The sequence below is a fragment of the Juglans regia genome, chromosome 2, assembly GCF_001411555.2.
Source record: "Juglans regia cultivar Chandler chromosome 2, Walnut 2.0, whole genome shotgun sequence".
In the NCBI taxonomy this organism is placed as follows: Eukaryota; Viridiplantae; Streptophyta; class Magnoliopsida; order Fagales; family Juglandaceae; genus Juglans; species Juglans regia.
Genome location: NC_049902.1, coordinates 30,093,315 through 30,113,942, shown reverse-complemented (window position 1 = coordinate 30,113,942; position 20,628 = coordinate 30,093,315). Strand labels below are relative to the sequence as shown.

Here is a 20,628-nt window from a genome sequence, read left to right as displayed (position 1 = left end):
TATAGAAACAACTAAAAGAAATCAAACCAAAAATACAAAGAGAGACCTACCGATGGTTATTGCTTGCAGAGTGAAGACGACGAAAAACACGACGAAGCGACAACGAAAATCCCAGGAGGAGGCTGAATTAGCTTGCAGAGTGAGGAGTGAATGGCGTGGACGACAATGAAACGAGGAGGGAGGGGGGAATTAATGGGGAAGAAGGAGAAGGGTGATATAGAAGAAAGAAAAGGTGGCGGGAGTGGGGAAGAAAGCTGAGAGTGACCTAGGGTAGAATGAAACACACCGTTTCGTGAAAATGACATGATCAACAGAAAATAAAATATTGCATTTCAACCGTAGATTTAAAAGCTTTTTTTAACCGAAAACTTCATCTCAGCCAAAATATTGAATAGATTCAATGTTGAGTACTAAAGTTTATTAATTAATTGAAAGATACAAACAATACGCATATTAAATAGGCTAATATAATATATAGTTTTTAAACTGATTAAAAAAAAAGATTGCAATTTCCTAACTTATAATAATGCACGTGTCTAATACAATTAATTTATATTAGAAACTAGAGCTAGACGCCATGCGATCTTTCCCTTCTGGAAGCCTCTCTCTCACTCAAAAAAAAAAAAAAGCTTCCAGATCTGAGTTTCTTTGGAGGAGGAGGCATCTGCTTCCTCCTCCTTCCCTCTTTTCTCATTTCTCATCCTCATTCTTCTTCTCATTCCCTCATTTCTTAGTTTATTTTTCTTTCCTCAATACCGAAAATGTCGGATCTATAGTGTGGCGCCCCCGACTCCCATGTAAAGAAACACAGGAATCGAGACGCCGGGATGATGACAACACGGTCACGCATCCCAACGAAAGTGCCAAGTGTGTGTACATGCAACAGTGTACAAAATAACGCAGCGGATTAGTCAACTAAGTACCAGAATTTAAATACAATCTAAACAGCAGTAAGGTTTAAAAAGTAGTTATACAGTCATTCAAAATTAAAATACAATACAATAAAATAAAATAACCAAGCAAGTGATCCCGGATCACTCGGGCGGAGCCATCTCCTCAGGCTCGCCCTCATCCTCCTCATCTGCATCAAAATCTGCATTACTACAAAATGGTATCGTAGGTAAGTATAACCCAAATAACCACGTAATGAAAATGCATTAATGCAACAAACATGCATGCATATGATGAAAGATGCATGTTCCTCAAAACATCATTTTTTTCGAATATGATTATTTTCCAACACACGCTAAAATTCCATTTGACCCAAAATATCCGTAAAACATTTTCCCAGAAAATGATTTACACAGAAATCCAACACACTATTTTTCCAGAAAATAGTTCATTAATCTATTATTACCATATGCATCATAGTCTCCCCTAGGGACCATCCGCACGTCTTGGCTTCGTAGCGACCCCCAGTTCTGCGCCCAGCGCGTTCAAGGCCAGACATCCTCTAGTCCCCGCTAGCAGAAGGACCACGGAGTCGGCATGAGACCATCTCGTCCGATCCCATTGTCGCCCAGTGACAATCCAGAGGACGTTACTTAGTATATTCCGCTCCCGAGTAAGCAGAGGAGCTCCACTGAGATAATGCCCCATCTCGGCTTGGGATCGTGATACACACGCACCCAGAAATCCTTTCACATGAAAATCTAATTTTCATAAACACATGAACATGAATGCAATACACGAAAACCCAGTTTCCTTTACAAATATGATCATGCGTGCAAAATGCAATGTACATTAACAACACAATATCCAAACCAACAGTTACCAACCCAATCAATCACACAAACAACTCCAATCACCAATCCATCTGACCCCCGTACTCCTCGGACTCAGTCCGGCATGTTCAACCAAATACAGTGAAATGAGTTAGTACATAAATACATTTAAATCACGAAAATTCTTTGGAGAAATACTTATAGTGCTATATAGCAATTTTCGAAGGATCACGAAACTGCAAGAAGTGACAATGCAGCTACGGAACAGTGACAAAATGCGCTATGGCCATGGGTCTCAAATACTCACTTTTCAACGGAGACAAACGAAGACCCAAGAATGATAGGGTAGGGCCTAGGGATGTCGGTGAAACTAGTGGTGGTGAAGGTTGGCCGTGGGTGGCGGCGTGGGCGGCGGTAGAAGACTAAAAAGCCCAAAATGGAAATATTGTTGAAAATGCTTCACCGGTGACAGATCGGAGGTGGGGTTGGGTCCAATAGGTTGCTAAGAGGTCAATGATCAAGTGGTGAGAAGATGGTGGCCAATGGTGGTGCGACGGCGGCGCAGAGGCGGAAATAGTGCCGCGGCTTAGAGAGGCTCGTGGTGGCTAACGGCGGCGCGAATGGAGCTGAGATTGGTGGGGTAGTGTCGTCGGTGGCTGGAGAGGCTAACGGGCTCGGCGGTGACGGTCACCGTCCGCTCACGGCGGCACTGGGTGGAGAAGAAGGAACGGACGGAGAGAGGGAGAGGGAGAGGGAGCTGGGTCGCGCGGGAAGAGAGGCCGAATGGAGAAATAAGGAAAAAGAAAAGAAAGAGAAAAGAAAAAGAGAGGAAAGAAAAATGAAGGAAAAGAAATGAAGTCTAATATTTATATTTTGGATCACAAAAATGATCCAACGGAAACAATTTCAAAACCACAAGTTAAATAAAATAATTTAAATATAATGGTAAAGTGAAATTAAAATAATTAAATCACACAGTAATTAATTTAGAATAAAGATATTTTAAATGTATAACAATAATTAATAATAAGAAAGTACTTCAAAATATAATTTTCACAAAATTAAAAATCATAAAATAAACCCACTAAAAATCCAACAATTTTAAAATAAGAGAATAAATTTTTGAATAAATAAAAATAATCCTTCAGTAAAAATACATTAAAATGCGGGGTGTTACATATAGTTTTTCGGCAACTTTTGAGAGACACGCGCAGCATAAGAAGACTCCTAGGCCTCAAATCGTTAGGAGAATAGTGGCGATTTTTCAGAAATCATTGTGTGTGGTCCTCACGTGCCGCTCACAACTGTGTGTGGACCTCACACACCACCCCTTCAGGTAGCTCTTCTTGCCACACGCGTTGAATTACCGAAATCGCCACACCATATCTTTTTTAGATCTAACTTTTATGGCTAAAAAGAGACAAACTTGTTGCTTTCAAGTGCCGTCAAAGTCTACCGGAGTTAGTTCAAACTATAATCCATCATTTTTCGTTCTTGTTTTCTTTATTGTATAGTAAAAATAAAAAATGAGTTCGTTTCTTGGACGTTTGTCTATTGAGAGTATTAGCAGCAGTGAAATCCAAACCAATCCAATTGTATACCGGTGGAGCTCCAAATGATTTATATGAAGATATCTTTGTATGTATCTGGTTATGAATGTAAGTTTCTTTTGATAAATGATGACATTTCCCTTTAAAAAAAAAAAAAAGAGCTAGACGGCATGCTGCAAGAATATATAACGTACTAATTAATTTAATTCTAAAGTAGACATTTCCAAAAGGATAGTAAGAATCAAAATCTAAAATGCGTTTGCCGGGAGTCGAACCCGGGTCTATTGCTTGGAAGGCAATTATCCTAACCGTTGGACTACAAACGCGGGCTGGTAACTGGTACTTGAAATCTTTAATATCATTATGACTGTGTGCAAATACGCTTGTCACGGAGTAAATTTTATTAATTATATCCTAACGTAACAGCAAAGTTTGATCACCGCGATCGATCGAGTGATATTCATGATCAAACACTAGTACTGACTTTATGAAATTAAGTAGTGTGTTAATTAACTTAATTATATATGTACGTAGCCAAAACCAGAAAATATTAATCTTCCTTTCTTGTCATATGAATATCAACCAAGACAGTTTATATGCAGTTTTTCTAAGAATGTTAATATGAACGAGTATGAAATCTCCAATTAATTAGGGTTTAGGACTTTATAATTTGGTGTGGCTACATTCATGCGCGCAAGACGAGTGAATATCTCGATATATCGTTTATATTATATTGATCGTTAATTAACAGTACAATCTTCAATAGCCAGACTAAATAAATAATAATTAATTCAGCCTCATGACATGATGATAGACATTATATATATATCGAATATGAGATAAGGAATCAAGCATATATGCATGGATGCTATATATGAATGAGACGTTAAAAAAGTATATGAAGCATTAATGCATGCATTATATTATATACATATGATTTATTGCTGGCCAGTATATATACAGGTTAGTTAGTTGTAAGAACATATTCTGTATACGCGGACAGAATAATAATAATAATAATAATAATAATATTATGCCTGCAGACCAAATTAAGCTGGTGATCTCATGAGGTGCCAGATTCGGTTCTTATATATGTATTTTCTTTGTTATAAATGACGTTGCAATTAATAAGATCATGGTTAATTAATAGATCATTTGGAGAAAATGACTTGGTTCATGTAGCTAGCTAGGTCTTTAATTAAATTAAAATTCTCTGTTTGGATCATATATATAATATATCATGTTCATGACATTAATTTAGATTTGTATCAGTTTTTGAAAATAAAGTCGATCTTTACGTACGTACCGCGTTCAAAGAAAAGAAAGTTAAAATCATGATAATGTACATATTTAGTTTGAAATTGCCAAATCCAAATGAAAAATTCTTTTATTCAAATATTGTAACCGATGTGATTAATTATTTTGGTATATTTCTCGATTGCATCATGCATGCTGATCTTGATCATGTATACGTACAATTAGGGGTGTAAACCGGTCGGTTCGAACCGATCAGTTCGGTCCGGACCGACCAAATGCATGGTCGGTTTCGGTCCAATAAATAAGAATGTTTCAGTCTTCGGTCCGGTCTCGGGGTGGAGATTTCTCGGACCGGACCGGACCGACCGAATAAAAAATAAAAAAAATATTATATTATATATATTATTTATATAATAATTATACAATTAACAATATAAAATTTTAAATATGTTATTAATACTTGTTAATATTCTATAAATTAACAATATTTTATATATATCTTAATCTTATCTAACACTATTAACAATATAAAATTTTAAATATGTTATTAACACTTGTTAATATTCTATGAATTAACTAATATATAATATCAATTAGTTAATTATATAGTAATTATATAAATTAATAATGTAATTTTCATTTAATTTATTATCATTGACCATATAAAATATTTTTTTATTGAGTTTGTTATCTAATCCATATTAATAAGTCACTTAATTTAATTTAGTATTTTAAATAAATTTTTTTTATTAATTGATTTAAAAAAAAAATACCGGACCGAATGGACTGACCGGACCGATACGGTCCAGTTCGGTCCATCACCGGACTGGACCGGACCGACCGGTTTACACCCCTACGTACAATATATATATATATATGGTAGAAAAATGCTTGAATCTATTTAATTAATTAATTAAACTTAAAACTAGAACCACTAGGACCGTAGCTAGCTAGGGATAAAAAAAAATTAAAGATACCAATCTGACCAAAATATATGCAAAGTATACTAACTCATCATGATCCGTTCAAATTATATATGTATACTCAATTTAGAATTACCATATAATTCTCGAAAAGTATCTGTATTAAATTAAATAAAAATGATTTCTTTAAAGAAATAAAAAATTACTTTTTTAGTTTATTAATTTTCATATTTTTCTTAATTACATTTTTCAAAATGTTTTTTTTTTTTTTGAAAAAAAGTTATTTGTGTTTTTTATTAATTTACTGTTTCGTTTTAAAAATAAATTTTAAATTTTGATTTTTTTTACATTTCTGAGTATTGTTTAAAATCTAACTTAAAATTTTGTTGATGTTTGATATTTTTTTGGTTTTTTATTTTTTACCAGAGGGTATTTATGCTAACCTTCTAATGAAAAGAAAGTTCGCTCAAAAGGAGCTATTTCATTATAAGTTAATTTTATCCAGCGCATCTAATTGTGAGCTAGCGTTCACTCAATAATTGAAGGTAATACATATATATATATATATATATATATATATATTATATATATATATATGGACCATGCTACAGTCCCTGCTCCCAGCTATCACTATTCACTGGGGTTACCGTACGTAATTAGTCGTAGAATTTTATTTTATTTATATATGTATTTTTTAATATTTTTAAATATTTTTTTAAAAAAATAAAAAAATATAATATTATTAAAAAATACTTTCTTAATCACTAAATAAAAAAGAATTAAAAAATAAAAATAGTAGAGTAGAGCGGTAGATTTAAGTGGGAAGAATAGTATTATCTTGTGTATATACACACAAAAATGAGCAATCTAGCTATTTTCTTTGAAGTGGGAACATAATGATCAGCATCTATATATATATTCGTCTGCAGATAAACACGTAGATTAACCTAAATACTTGTAATAACGAAATATACTTTAACGCGCGCGGTAGGAATTATAAAACTGCATATATAAGAATCATGCATGCCGACGTGCAGCGGTAAATAAGTACGTGGAATAATGATTTGTATAAATTTTAAATAGATAAATCTTACGTAATAATCATTTTATAAAAAAATAGATCTCACTTTTAAAAAGAATAAATCTTTACAATCTCTTAGTACTCTATACTCTACATTATTTTTATTTTTTATTTTTTTTTTCTTTTATCAAATATTTATTATATAAATAATGAATAGAAAATTTGAAATAATTTAAAAAAATAAACTCAAAAAAAAATTAAAACATATTAAAATTTAAAAAAATGTGGAGTACTGAGAAGTGTGATGGAAGTTGTGTAGCAAAATTCTTTTAAAAATGTATAAAAAAATCTACTCTTTTTTAGTGGGATCTATATTTTTATAAAGGCCAGACCTATACAAAACTTGTACATTTTAATATATACAATTTTTATAAAATCTCGTATAATCATATATCTCATCTCAAAAAATATAAGTTTGAGAAGATATAAACAGGGAGCAATATGGATACCATAGAATTAACTTTCCGTACTCAAGGAAAGAGAGAACATGATGATAATATTCTGAAATCGATGTCGTAGAGGTGATGATCATCAGAATAGAATTAATAGAGCATGCATGCATGCACATAATTCAAAGCGAAAGTAGTAGATCATCACGTACGTTGATCAGCTTTAATATTGCATGGGGAGGTTTGAAAAACGTCTTTAAGGATTGGAATTGATCTCCCACTAAAATTGGAATTATTGCAGCGGAATGACAATGTTAGCACTTCAATTCTAAAATAGCAATTAGCTAGCTAGTCGTTTAACTACTTAATTGTCGTCAGCTGGCTAGCTATTATATATTATCGATTTTTCTCTTTTTACGTACAATATTATTCTTGCCACCCTAGCTAGCTAGCTAGCTTTTGTGTTCGAATTTTAGTATTTGATCTTTTGTATGCGAATTAGCATCGATCATCCGTGTAGAGAGTTCTCCATATATAGATAAGTTTCATTAGGATACACACGGTGAAGACACTTGAAAGAGAAAATCATGTACGTGTGGCTGAAAATTGCATGGCCAATATAATGCAATTTTGGATTCTAATTCTCTTCCCCAGTATTATTGAGTCGACTAAGCATCTTCTATCCCGAGTAATTACCTCCATTTTCTCTTCTATTATTGTCGTATTATTCTTTCTTTATATATCATATGCTGACTAGACAAACTTTTTCTTGCAACAAGAAGCCAGTGAGTTCCACCCTCGTCTCTTTAAATCACTTTCTCCTAATTCTCACACCATTCCCAGCACCAAATCAGCCATTATTCTTCAGCTAAACGCGTACTCGTCTAGCTCCGGCCTGCCTCAGCTGAAACCTTACCTTGCTTTATGTCTACTTATATATTTTGTGTAGAAGTTGCTTAATTTAGTACTCCAAAATGAGCGCCAAGAACCTCAGCAATACGGGGACGTGGTAGATCAGGCAAAGGGCCGGCTTCAGAAGAGTTTGAAATATCAGTACGTACGTACGTGCTCATATTTACTTCATCGATCAGAGAATGAACGGCAAAAAAGGTAGCATCGAGATCAATATCCAGTCAGCGACCAAAGCCAAACTGCCGGAGGTCTGCAAGAACTCCGGTGGGATAATTGGCTTCTCGTGCAAAGCCTTTTTTTGGAATGTATGGGAATTTTGCAAAGAAGACGTCAACAGGGTATTATTCTCACTTAAAGTGGGCCTATCTGTTCTTCTTGTGTCTTTGCTTATACTGCTCCAAGCACCTTATGAAGCATTTGGTACCAACATCATCTGGTCCATCCTCACCGTTGCTATCATGTTCGAATATACAGTCGGTATGTATACATGCATGCCCATGCATGTAATTAAAAAACATATATGCTAGGGTTAATTATTTATAATTAATAAAACTTATAAATAGTTTATATCGTGTATTTATATTTCAGATATTATATATATTAATGATACATAATAAACGGTCATTCTAACCAATATTTAATCTTCCATTAATGTTACTTATTAATGCATGGTTGTAAATTGCTTAATAAGGTGCAACATTTAATAGAGGATTCAACCGAGCACTTGGAAGCTTGCTTGCTGGAATCTTGGCCATCGCTGTGGCTCAGTTAGCTCTATGCACCGGCCGGGTTACTGAGCCTTTCATAATTGGAACTAGCATTTTTCTGATTGGTATTATATATCATCTCTAAATTCTCAAATTTAATGAAAATTAATCAATTGATTTCTTGATAAATATTTTATAAAATAATTTTAAAAAAAAAAACTTTCACGCATGCATGCAGGGACTGTCACATCGTTCATGAAATTATGGCCATCACTTGTGCCATATGAATATGGGTTCAGGGTCATACTTTTCACCTTTTGCTTGATCATCGTCTCTGGTTACCGGATGGGAAACCCTATTAGGACTGCCATGGATCGGCTGTACTCAATAGCCATTGGAGCGTTTGTGGCTGTCCTGGTCAACGTTCTTGTTTTTCCAATTTGGGCTGGAGAGCAGTTACACAAGGAGCTAGTTAACAGTTTCAATGCAGTGGCGGACTCTCTTCAAGGTACGTAAATCTAATTTTAGAACTCTCAAAAAATACAATGACTAAACTGATGTATAGCTAGGAATTAGCGGTACTGATTCGGTCATTTAGTCAATATTTTGAGTACTCTATGTAAAAGTTATCTATCTGATCTTGTATGTATAGAATGTGTGAAGAAATATTTGGAAGACGAAGGATTAGAGCATCCAGAATTCTCAAAGACTGTCATGGATGAGTTTTCGGACGAGCCTGCTTATAAGAAATGCCGAAGCATCTTGAACTCCTCCTCAAAACTAGAGTCCTTGGTATATTATATAATATGATCTTGTTTTTTTTTTTGATAGGATATAATATCTTGATCTATAATTTCAAATTAATTTTTACGTGCGCACGTCGTAGCTGCATGCATGTTCCGATCATATTCTTTCTGATAAAAATATATATATACTATATATAGTACTATTGATCGTTAATATTATTATTGCATGTTCCGATCACAAGGCTAGTTCCGCCAAATGGGAGCCACCACATGGGAGGTTCCGACACTTCTTCTATCCTTGGTCAGAGTACGTTAAAGTTGGAGCAGTTTTACGATATTGTGCTTACGAGGTTATGGCACTTCACGGTGTGCTGCACTCTGAAATTCAGGTATTTCCTCTCTCTCTCTCTCTCACACACACACACACACACACTATGCATGACACTATGCATGATGCAATTAGGGGCTTTACTCCCATAATAATACTACATCAACTGACCATATTCATGATGATCAATTTGATCATTTAATTTTAGAAAAATTTGAGAAGTCATGTCAAAAAAGTTAGTATATTGACATCAACTGACCATCTTATATATGAATGCGCAACTGGTAAGAATAATTCTAAAGAATATCAAATAGACCACATGCATACAACAGAATCAGAACCGGTCCCAGGCCATGCAGTGTGCATGTATACATGATAAAAGATAGGAACTAAGGAATCTGTGCGAAGTATCGATAATATGCAGATAAAACTCGAAAGTATGAATAGAAAGTTTTCAGAGCAAGTGAATAGTTGAAAGGGAATTAATTATGAGTAATGAAGTCATTATAGCAGTGTATATTTTGCATTCACTTCGTGACTGCTTCTAGTAGATTGTTTTCAATACTTACTTGGAGAGATGTGTGGTCTAGATGATGTCACATCATGTGTGTAAAATGGATGCTCTTAATAGTAACTTTTATCTATATTTATTAATTAATTATTAATGGAGATGATGAGGTTATGCACGGAATCAATTAAACAGTTTGGTGTTATACGTTGTGTTTGTTCTCGATTCGGCCGTGTCCATCATGCGTGCATACAAGGGAAGATGGTACGCGTGTCTGGGTAGGTAGGTGCTAAAGACATGATATATAATATTCAATTTCTTTATTCATTTTAGGTATATATTCACAGATAGGTTTAATTAAAGCAATTAGTTTCTTTCTGATTGAAGAAAAAGAAATTCAGATAGCTAGCGGCATGGATCGAGCTCTAATATTAATAGAGTCGTCATACATTAATGATCATGGCTTTCTGAGAGGATACACATTAACAATATTAGCATGCATGATCATATATATATACATGCAGAGCTCCCATCTATCACAAATATTAATATATGGAATGATCAAGTTGCATATTTATATATATATATATATAATACAAAAAACATATTGTAAACGTAATTAATTAAAGAGATAAATTAAATATTTTTTGCATGTTCATGATGATCGACTTAGATGTACAAGGACAAATACCTATGAAAGTACGTAGAAGATCCTATATAATAAATTACGAATAGTAGTTTTTTTTTTTTTCTTCAATTGAAAAAAATAGTATATTCGATATTCCTCTTTGAACCTATATATATATATCATGAGATCAGGGTAGGATGGAGAAAAAACCCATAATATTATGAAAAGAGAAAGCGCCCAAGATGAAAACAAGGAAAAGGTTAAAGGAGACTCAGGGTAGGATGGAGAAAAATATATTATGATTTCTCCAAAGATATTATTTGGCTCTTAGAAAAATTAATTTTTTAAAAAATATTGGTTATATATGTATATATGTGTGTGTGTATATATATTTGGCGATTTTAAGGGGTTATTTTAAATTTTTTTTAGGGAGAAAGAAGAGTTTTAAAAAAAAAAAACTAGGTGAATTGCAGATTTTTTGGGGGGGCGGGGTTTCAAAATTTGGGGTGGGCAGGGTATAGTAGCAACAAGTTTTTCGAGTAAGATCGAACCGTACTGCATGGCTCGAAGAAACTCACTGGGGTATAGTCAAAGCCATCATATAATATATATATATATATATATATATATATTATATTGTCCATGGCGCCAATGTGTGCTCCTTTTTTACATATGAATATCTGCATTTTGGCCATTAAATGAATGGAAAAAGAAAACAGCATGTCTGTCTCTGAGGTACTCATTGACCATCCTTTTGTCGATGCATTACAGTGCAGCCAGTCTTAGCTAAAGTTGTCAGAGTTTAGGAAGAAAAGGTTCACTAAAATTCGTATATAATATAAGTAAACCTAATCATGTAATGATGGATTTTTAGGTGAACTCATGAGGAGAACTGATCACCAGAAATGTTGAAGAAAGTCTCTATTAGTAAAGCTAAAAACTTTTACTGAGCTTTCATGAATTGGATTTATATATCTTGAATAATAAAAAAAGTTTAACAGACTTCCACATTCTGAATGAATTTGTAGGCACCCTACAACCTCCGAATCACATTCCAGTCAGAAATTCAAGAAGCAGCAAACCAGGCTGCAGAACTGTTGAGGGTTTTGGGCAAAGATGTCAATAACATGAAGCGACGCCTGAAAAGCTCTTTACTAAAGAGGGTTCACAGCTCAACCGAGAGACTCCAACGAGCCATAGACATGCAGTACTCTTATCTTCTGACATCCATTAATAGTACTGACCCCTCAGACAATTATTCCAAGCCATTACCAAAGCTCTCTATTTCCTTGTCATCCAACACCCCCTACGACCTCTCAAGCCAATTGACCGATCTTGAGAACAACAGCCTCGAAAAAACTGCGAACCCACCACCCTCGGGGACTCTTTCAATACTGGCACGCACCGAGTCTTATCATGAGACAATGAGGAAGCAATCCAGAAGGATGCATTCTTGGCCACCTAGAGAGGTAGCCGTTTTTGAAGAAGAGGGAGGTCTAGGTTCAGACATTTTGCCTAGGATGAATGCATTGGAGAGCACTGCTGCATTGTCACTGGCCACCTTTACTTCCTTGCTTATTGAGTTTGTGGCTAGACTCGATCACTTGGTTGAAGCAGTTGATGAACTTTCTAATAAGGCAAAGTTCAAGCATGAAGGATTCTAGCTAGTTGGAAAGAGGCCGTCTACATTTACATGAGGTTTTGATATCATGTTAATAATGAAACGACTAAGAACATGGGAAAAGAACAGAAAATCCCCATATAAGAGGGATAAGAGGGGCTCTAGGAAATGTTTTCTTCAGAGGTAAATAAATTTCTAATTTTAAAAAAGAAATAGTACTGATCTATTCCTTCAAGAAGATATATCCAAGCACGAGGTATCAGCGCAGATACAGCATTTAGCTAAAGTAATGAAACATGACATCATTTAAACGACACGGTATATAATATGAATGTATATATGAGAAACATGGTTCAATGGAAGAATCGTACCCTAATGATATAGCTTGTTAATATGTTATGATTCTAAGGACCCATTTTTAAAAGAGGTGGGGTAGTGATTTCCAACACCTTGGCAAGGGATACCCATTTAAATTTTTGCATGGGTTTGAAGCGAATTAAGAAAACCTTCCATTATTTGGGACAAATGTACTCTAGTAGCATTATGAAGTGCATGTATTTTTTTCAAATCACAACCTTATAAGCACAGTAATTGCTACAAAAAGATCAAAAGATATTAATCCATCTATTCTAGGCAGCGTCCTGAAGCCCTACAGGACTATCAAGGTTCGAAAATTGAAGTGGGATCGCAGACTAGATCGACCAGAAATGATTGGGTCTGGAAGAAAAAGATGATAGTGACCCTATATACCTAAAGACTAGAGTTTGCTGAATTCAGAAGGTAGATGAGATTTTGTGAGTTATATTGAGATATGTTTGAAGGTAAATAGATTGAGATATGTATTTAATGTATGAAGTAAGTTTAAATGAGTTTTAAATTTTTTATGAGAAATTGAAAAAGTAATGAATCCTATCAATGATTAATTTAAGATGAGTTGAGGTAAATTTGAATTGTAAACATAGCTAAGTGCATGGTTGATAAGCAAATTTGGATCCAGCTACGTACGGCAACCCAGAGTGGCTGAACATCATCTGTTTTTAATCCTTCGGAAAGTAGCTAGGTAATGTGATGTATGGGTGTGGGCTCTGGCCCCCAAACGATATGGCAAACACAACATCATGGGCCAACCCTTTACTCATATACGTGAGGTCAAGAGAGCAATAGTCTGTGCAAAAGCCGAAATGTAAGAAACAATGCGAACCATTGAAGTCTTCCAGCTGTTGATCAGTACTTGACATACGGAAGGCTACTCTGCCAAAATGATAGACCTCGCACAGCAATAAAAGCCGGAGAACCCGTTCTTCAAATGCCCCTTGGCTACACCTTAGAGCCAACCACCATCACTTGAATTCTTCGGGGACAAAAGAAAAGTCAAGTGATTTTGAAGCAAATAGGAGTTTAAGATCAAGCACAATCCTTAATGTTTTAAACATATATGTTCTCTTTCCCCACCAGAAAATATCATACAGTTTGAATTCGATTGCAAAACTCAATAGCGAGAATGAAAACGAAAGCATCATTCAAATGTATGGACAAAAGGGGCTTCATTAAAATAGACAAAAGACAACCATTTTAATAATACGAGGATAGCTAGTACCAGCTAGAGCCAATTTTCAGACGTCCACAAATTGTGGTTGGATTAAAGCAGCAGCTCCTGACAACTAATTAGTTCCAACAGGAAATAAGACCCCAACAAAAGACTTTATTACAACCACAATGTCTGACCAAACTTTCAGGTTTACTAGTAACGTAACGTGTATTCACAATAGAGTAATATTATACATCATACTATCATTTTATTTTGATCATACTAAATAATATGTGACACATTCATCACCATTAAATGATAAAAAAACATGCAATAAATGATCATTTAATGGTGATAAACGTGTCACATCTTACTTAGTTAGATAAAAATGAGATTGTAATATGGTGTATAGAATTTTCCTTCACAATAACCTACCCGAACAGATACAAATATTAGTATTTACAGGAAAGAACGCGAAAGACCCGACTCCAAATGCCAACTATATCCTAACTTAACTTCCCCAACCGTTAAAGAAGGGCGACAATGCATTTAGGGGTTCTCTCCATTTGTACCACTGAATGAGAACTACTACTGATTATCAAGCCACTGAACAAACTAACCAAAGGACACAAACATGCTGAGAAATTCTGTCAACTGCCGAGACCATATCAAGAACGATGGAGAGAAATAGCCTTACATCCAACCATGAGGCATAATGTAAGATTCCATTGGCTCGGATGAAGTAACGACTACACCTTTACCACTTCTTGAGCCAAGACCAGAACCGGATGCCAGTAATGCTAATAGACTTCCCCCATGCACCCTACCTTCTGGAAGATATACTGGCATTGACGAGAGGTTCCCTTCCCCTTCCCCAACTGAGATTTGGGCAGTTGGGACTCCATATTGGTTCAAATCAGATTTAGTTCTGCCAGCCAAAGTTCCTGTGCCAGTCCCTATCTTCCAAGCATCAACATTCATGTCCCCAGTGATGACCTCTTTCCCTGGCTGGATAAGTTTAGGATCCAGAATCATGGGTCCCAGGGTAACACCTCCATGAACCCTCTTATCCTGGACCAGGCCACTATGGAGAGTACAGAGACCTGTCTTCCCCTTTGCAAAGGAGATACAAGGGCCACTAGATTGGCTGAGATATTCAGATCCAGGATGGCCCCACGAACACCTCTTTCCTCCACCATGTGCCTTACAAAAATCAGTGCTTCCTTGTGCACTTTTGCCACACCCTTCAAACTTGCATCTCTTCCCCCCACCATGACGAACACAATAATCTGTCCTTCCCCTTGCACTCCTTGTGCACTCTGGCGCAGCACACCTCTTGCCACCCCCATGTGCCACACAGAAGTTGGTTCCTCCATGCACACTCTTTGTACATGATCCACCTTGGAAAGCACACCTTTTCCCTCCACCGTGGCCTTTGCAAAAAGGCGTGCTCCCCTCAGCACCCTTGGTGCACCCTGGTGCCGTACATCGTTTTCCACCACCATGGGCCTTGCAAAACATTGTGCTCCCTTGTGCACCTTTTGTGCATCCTAATGCTTGGCATCGTCGGCCTCCTCCATGTGAGATGCAAAGACCTGAGAGGCCTTCTGCACTCTTTGAGCAATTTTCACTTTGACATCTCTTGCCACCACCATGCCGGATACAAAATCCTGATTTACCTCTGGCAGCTCGAGTGCAACCCTCTTGACTGCATCTTCGACCACCACCATGGGCGATACAGAAATCTGTGCGCCCTTCAGCACTCTTTGTGCAACCAAAGAATTCGCATCGTCGACCACCCCCGTGGGCCTTGCAGTACACAGTCCTACCCTCAGCTCCCTTGTCGCAATCAATTCTTTGGCACCTCCGACCGCCACCATGAGAAATACAACGGCCAGAAGCACCTCTGGCTCCCTTTACACACCCCTCAATTTGGCATGTCTTAGAACTACTGCTACGATGTTGTGGCTGTTGCTGCCGCTGTGTTATCCCGGAAGTGCAGGTGACTGAGCTTTTCGGTGCTGTTAATACACTTGGTGAGAGGTCTGGAACAACAGGAGTTTGATCAATTTTTTTGGGAACTTGATTGAAAACGACAATACGCCGTGTCTTCACTGGAGTTTGCAAAGGAGGAATAATAATCCCCAGTTTCCAACGAGATGATGTTGATTCCTCATCGCCATTTTGGCTCCCACCAACACTTTGTGGCATCTCCATGCCCAATTGAAGTGGAGTTGAACCTGGATGAACACTAGTGATCTCGGATTCAGTAGGTACAGTGGAGAGACTTAACTCCAAGTCAACCTTGGGTGGCATTTCCAGAGTTTTCAAATTTGAACAAGTGGTTTCTTTCGAGTTGGGTATTTTCTCACCACCAAGATGGAGCGAGAAGTCCAATTCAAGATCCATTGAGGACTCCTCATCTGTCTCTTTGGCTGAAGACATTGTCGTACAAGCAGTTGCTGAACTGCCCTTGCTGTCTGAAGAACTCGGTGAACGGCCAAGCCCAAGAGACAGTGAAGAGCCAACCTGTGGCCCCATAGTCCGATTGATCAAACCCCATTTCCTTTTGATCCCCTTTGAGGTGGGCATGTAAGGGACGGAAGACCCAGGGAAATCAAGCCGTAAAACAGTATCTGTGCCATATTCAGCTCCAGCTCCACCAACTTGCACCGAATTTCCCAAAATCTTGAATGTATTAGAAGAATAATTTGCATTAAACCCCAAGTTCCGGAACCTCATGTCCATGAAATAAAAGTTATTACGATGCGACCAAACCAAATCTCAATTGTAAAAGAACAGTCTGCCTGACTTCCGGGTGAAGAAACTAGCTTTAAAATTAGGGTTAGAGGTCACTAAAAGATTCCATCACTCCCCCACTAACAAATCCTGATGTGTCACACCGATCCATTTCCTAAAGCAGAAGTTTAACGCAAGCCTCAACTGATCAGTTGGAACAATTGAAGATGAATTTGCTTTGACTTGATTTCTTCACTAGAACATGATGGCAGTCAGTCATCCTGTTCCAGAGATCATGTCATTAGATTAAGAAATTGTAGAGAATAATCACAACAGAATATGGGTTCCTCAGGCATTCACCAAATTAGGACAGCTTCACTCATGCTAAAATTCTCAATAGCGTAAAATTTCATGTGTGAATTCCATCTTACTTTAGGTAAATATACAATAAATGATGGAAAATCAATCCTAAGAGGCAATGAAAAGATCAAAAATTTATTTAAAAAAATTGTTTTCTTCCACGTTTTGCAGATATAAGGACTGTTCATCCAGGTTTCAAACCCGGGCCAGAACCCGGATGAATCCTGGATTCCGGGTAACCGGGTTTTTTTTTCCCTGTTACAATCATAATATTGTACAAGAAGGGACTGACCCATCACAATGCTTTGGCAAGCAACGTAGATCAGATTGATGCAGCTAAGATCAAATCTTATTACGTATGTATAAGTTGTAGACATCATCGATTAATTATTATTTATAAACAATAGAGGTATATATATTTAATAATTTAATTGCAGAATAATTAGTATATATATAAAATGGTGCAAACTCATGAAAACCAATAAATTAACTTTGTCCACCATCAAAGCAGCTTCCGAGGAAAACTGATCTGCCCATCTTTAAATTTTGTTTAATTTGTTTGGTTGTTTATAATTATATACTCTAAAAAAATACCATAACCGACAAGATTGTGTGGGCACGTGAATAAAAAAATTTATAACTATCAAGTGGAAGTTACACATGATAAACTCAATTGTTATTAATATATATATATATATATATTACTTATCAAAAAAATATATATATATTGGAACTGATATGGTGCACTGACTTAATTTCACATATATAATTTGTGAAATATGGGATACAAAGAAAACCCATGAATCAAAACATTCAAAAAATAAATAAAAACCCGGGTTCCGGGTTTAAAACCTGGTACCGGTTCCGGGCCGGGCCAAAAACCGGCCCAGGAAGAATAGTCCTAGATATCCAGTTCCTAAAGTAGACTGTTACACCCATAGATGACTTAAAGGTGTCAGAATGTCATAGGCAGGGCAACTGAAGTGGTTGGTCTAAGAATCTAACAGACATACAAAATATTTTTTTATCTGATTGTATTTTTCCTTTGGAAATCAAGACAATAAACAAAAGCACTTTCTTTTTTTTGACAAGTTATAAACAAACAAAACTACTTTCATAAGTTAAAGTCCAGAAATGAGCTTTGCAAGAAATTTAAGAAAATAGACAATTTTATTAGTAAGAAAATAGACAATTAAAACATTATTGGCCATGTTTTGTTCACCATTTCTTTTTAAAAAAAATTCAATTTTTAGCTATCTTTAACAGTATAGACTATGTTCAGCTCAAAATAGTACCTAAGAGTACAAGTTCGTGAATGAGAAATTTGATTTCAGAAGAAATAAAGTGGAGCAAACCTCTTTTATTACGCCAGGAAAAAGCAAGAACTGATTATAGCCGGCAGCAAAAGCGCCTTTGACCCTGAATACCTAAGAGGGAACAAATCAGATAATCAGAATGGGAAAACCCAATGATATAGATAATTACAAAATGAAAAGGTGTATGATATTTGCAAAGACATCCAACAGACAAGAAATATGATTTTTTTTTTTTTTTTTGATAGGTAAACAAGAAATATGATTACAACCAGCGAAAATGGAAAGATAATTATTACAAAAGCAAATATTGATTTTGTGTCGGTATGACAACTCAGATATGACATGTCATGAAAACTTGAAAAATGGAAAACTGAGCCTGACGAAAAGGTAAAAAATTTCTGTTCCGTAGTGCCTAAACTGCATAACCAAATTTAGAAAAAACATTAGATGAGACAGGATCAAGTTGACCAATTTGTAAACTGAGGAACTCAAATAACTGAAGGTAAATTGAAGAAGCAAGAAATTCCAAGTCTCCATTTTCCTGCCATCATTTAAGGTTAGCGTAGGGATTAAAAAAAGTGTATGCTACTCACCGTCCATTTTACCATCATCCTCCCACCATCTCATGATGTGGTATAAATTGATTGGAAACTATTTGCTATATTCCCTCGCCGGCCAATCATTTGATGTCACATCAAGAGATGTTAAGAGGATAATGATAAAAATGATAATAAAGATTTTCTTCAAAAAAAAAAACACACACAAATAAAGGATAAATTCTTATAGCTCTACACTTACTCTCATATATGACTACCCAAATTCATCTCAACTCATCTTATCTAATCATTATAACTTTCACAAATTCCAACACAAACTATAATAAACAATTCAACTTTTTCAAATCCCAAAATAAAAATAATATTCAAACAATATTTTATTCAACTTTCAACTTTCAACTCAACTCAACTCAACTCAGTTCATCATCCAAACGCAGCCTAAAACAAATGATTGAACTCAGTTTTTGCACAGAATGATGCCATTACAACGAGTCCAAACACAAGCCTCGTATAGTGACCATTACTTTTTTTGTTATATACTCGATCTATCTGGTCGCCCCCCCCCCCAATCTAGCACACACCAACAAAGCATTTTTAGATCATACAAATATAATTATTAACATCCTGATACAACCACTAGGCTCAGTAGGATGAGTTGGTAATTACCCAGAAACTAAATCGAGTTGAGACATACTCCATTTTTTCCATCTCAGTATTCTCGGTGACCAAATAAAAGGTAAATTAAATTAAAACATTTTCTAAACTAACATGATCATATAAGTCCAAAAGGCAAAATCCGAAAGGTTGTAATGATATATAAAGCAATAAAAGAGGGAAACGTATACAATTTATGTACGAGAGCAATTAAACCACAAAGCACATACCCAAAAAATCAACAAAGAAATGCAAAACAAGTGAAATCACCTAAAAACAAACTACAATCTTTTTTATGTCATGGAACCACACCAAAGCAGGGCACTCCCAGAGGGTGCTTTCTAATGAAAAATAAAATCCAGTCGGAAGATTTTTTTCTCACAAAAAAAAAAAAAAAAAAAAGCTCAATCCCTAAAAGATTCAAACAAGAAATCAAGCAAACCCATGTACAAAATAATCCTCGAATCGGTTTAGGTAAGATTAAAAGAAAGGAAGAAAAACTTGGTTTTCTTGCTGGTTTATTTAATATATAACTCATACGTGTAACAAACTTCTATAACTCAGAATTTCGAAATAAAATAGGAAAAAAAAAAAAGAAAAACCCGCAAGCTAAGTTCCGACCGGTTGCCGAGTAAACGCAGGAAATAGTGAAATCAGAATTCATGACTCTGTGTTTAGCTGTTTCAGCTCAACCAAGAAAAAAAAAATAACAACAATAAAGCATAGCGCTTTCTCAGCAAACCAAACAGAACCAGAACGGGAAACTAAATCTGACATCAAAGGACGCTTCAGAGAGAGAGGGAGAGATTGGGAAAACAAAATCGGAGAGCGTACGGGCTGAGATTTGGGGAGGGTGTAACGGGCAAAAGATATATTACCTTCAAATTACATTCGATCAACGATTGGTGCGTGACGGCGATCAATAGGAGAGTCCTAGGGCATGAAGTCACCGGCACCAGAGAGGGGGGGGTGGCGGCGGGGGAAGACGAGACGAAGAGAGACAGAGAGTGTGTGGAAACGACGGACTGCGAGAGCAACGATACGCGTGTTTATGAAAATGCGAAGAAAACCGTGGTTTTACGGAAATTATATAGAAACCA

General features: G+C 36.0%; 2 protein-coding genes and 1 non-coding gene across 4 annotated transcripts; 1 reads left to right on the top strand and 2 right to left on the bottom strand.

Annotated features, from left to right (window-relative positions):
• Positions 1-3,528: 3,528 nt before the first annotated feature.
• Positions 3,529-3,600, bottom strand: TRNAG-UCC. The gene has a single exon. It is a non-coding gene; the product is annotated as a tRNA-Gly (tRNA).
• Positions 3,601-7,758: 4,158 nt separating this feature from the next.
• Positions 7,759-12,589, top strand: LOC108982823 (aluminum-activated malate transporter 9-like). Its single transcript, XM_018954281.2, has 6 exons — positions 7,759-8,313; positions 8,528-8,668; positions 8,782-9,051; positions 9,196-9,335; positions 9,532-9,678; positions 11,782-12,589. Exons 1-6 carry the CDS (start codon positions 8,019-8,021, stop codon positions 12,415-12,417), a joined length of 1,629 nt encoding a protein of 542 aa, XP_018809826.1. The 5' UTR covers positions 7,759-8,018; the 3' UTR covers positions 12,418-12,589.
• Positions 12,590-13,944: 1,355 nt separating this feature from the next.
• On the bottom strand, positions 13,945-20,597 carry LOC108982829. Of its 2 annotated transcripts, none has more exons than XM_018954285.2 (3): positions 20,407-20,597; positions 18,357-18,428; positions 13,945-16,922 (listed from the first exon to the last, which is right to left on the bottom strand). In XM_018954285.2, the coding sequence occupies exon 3, from the start codon at positions 16,648-16,650 to the stop codon at positions 14,596-14,598; it is 2,055 nt and encodes a 684-aa protein (XP_018809830.1). In that variant the 5' UTR covers positions 16,651-16,922; positions 18,357-18,428; positions 20,407-20,597; the 3' UTR covers positions 13,945-14,595. The 2 variants fall into 2 exon arrangements, with proteins under 2 accessions (XP_018809830.1, XP_018809832.1); XM_018954287.2 differs by having other exon boundaries at positions 18,357-18,420; positions 20,407-20,596.
• Between the last annotated feature and the right edge of the window lie 31 nt (positions 20,598-20,628).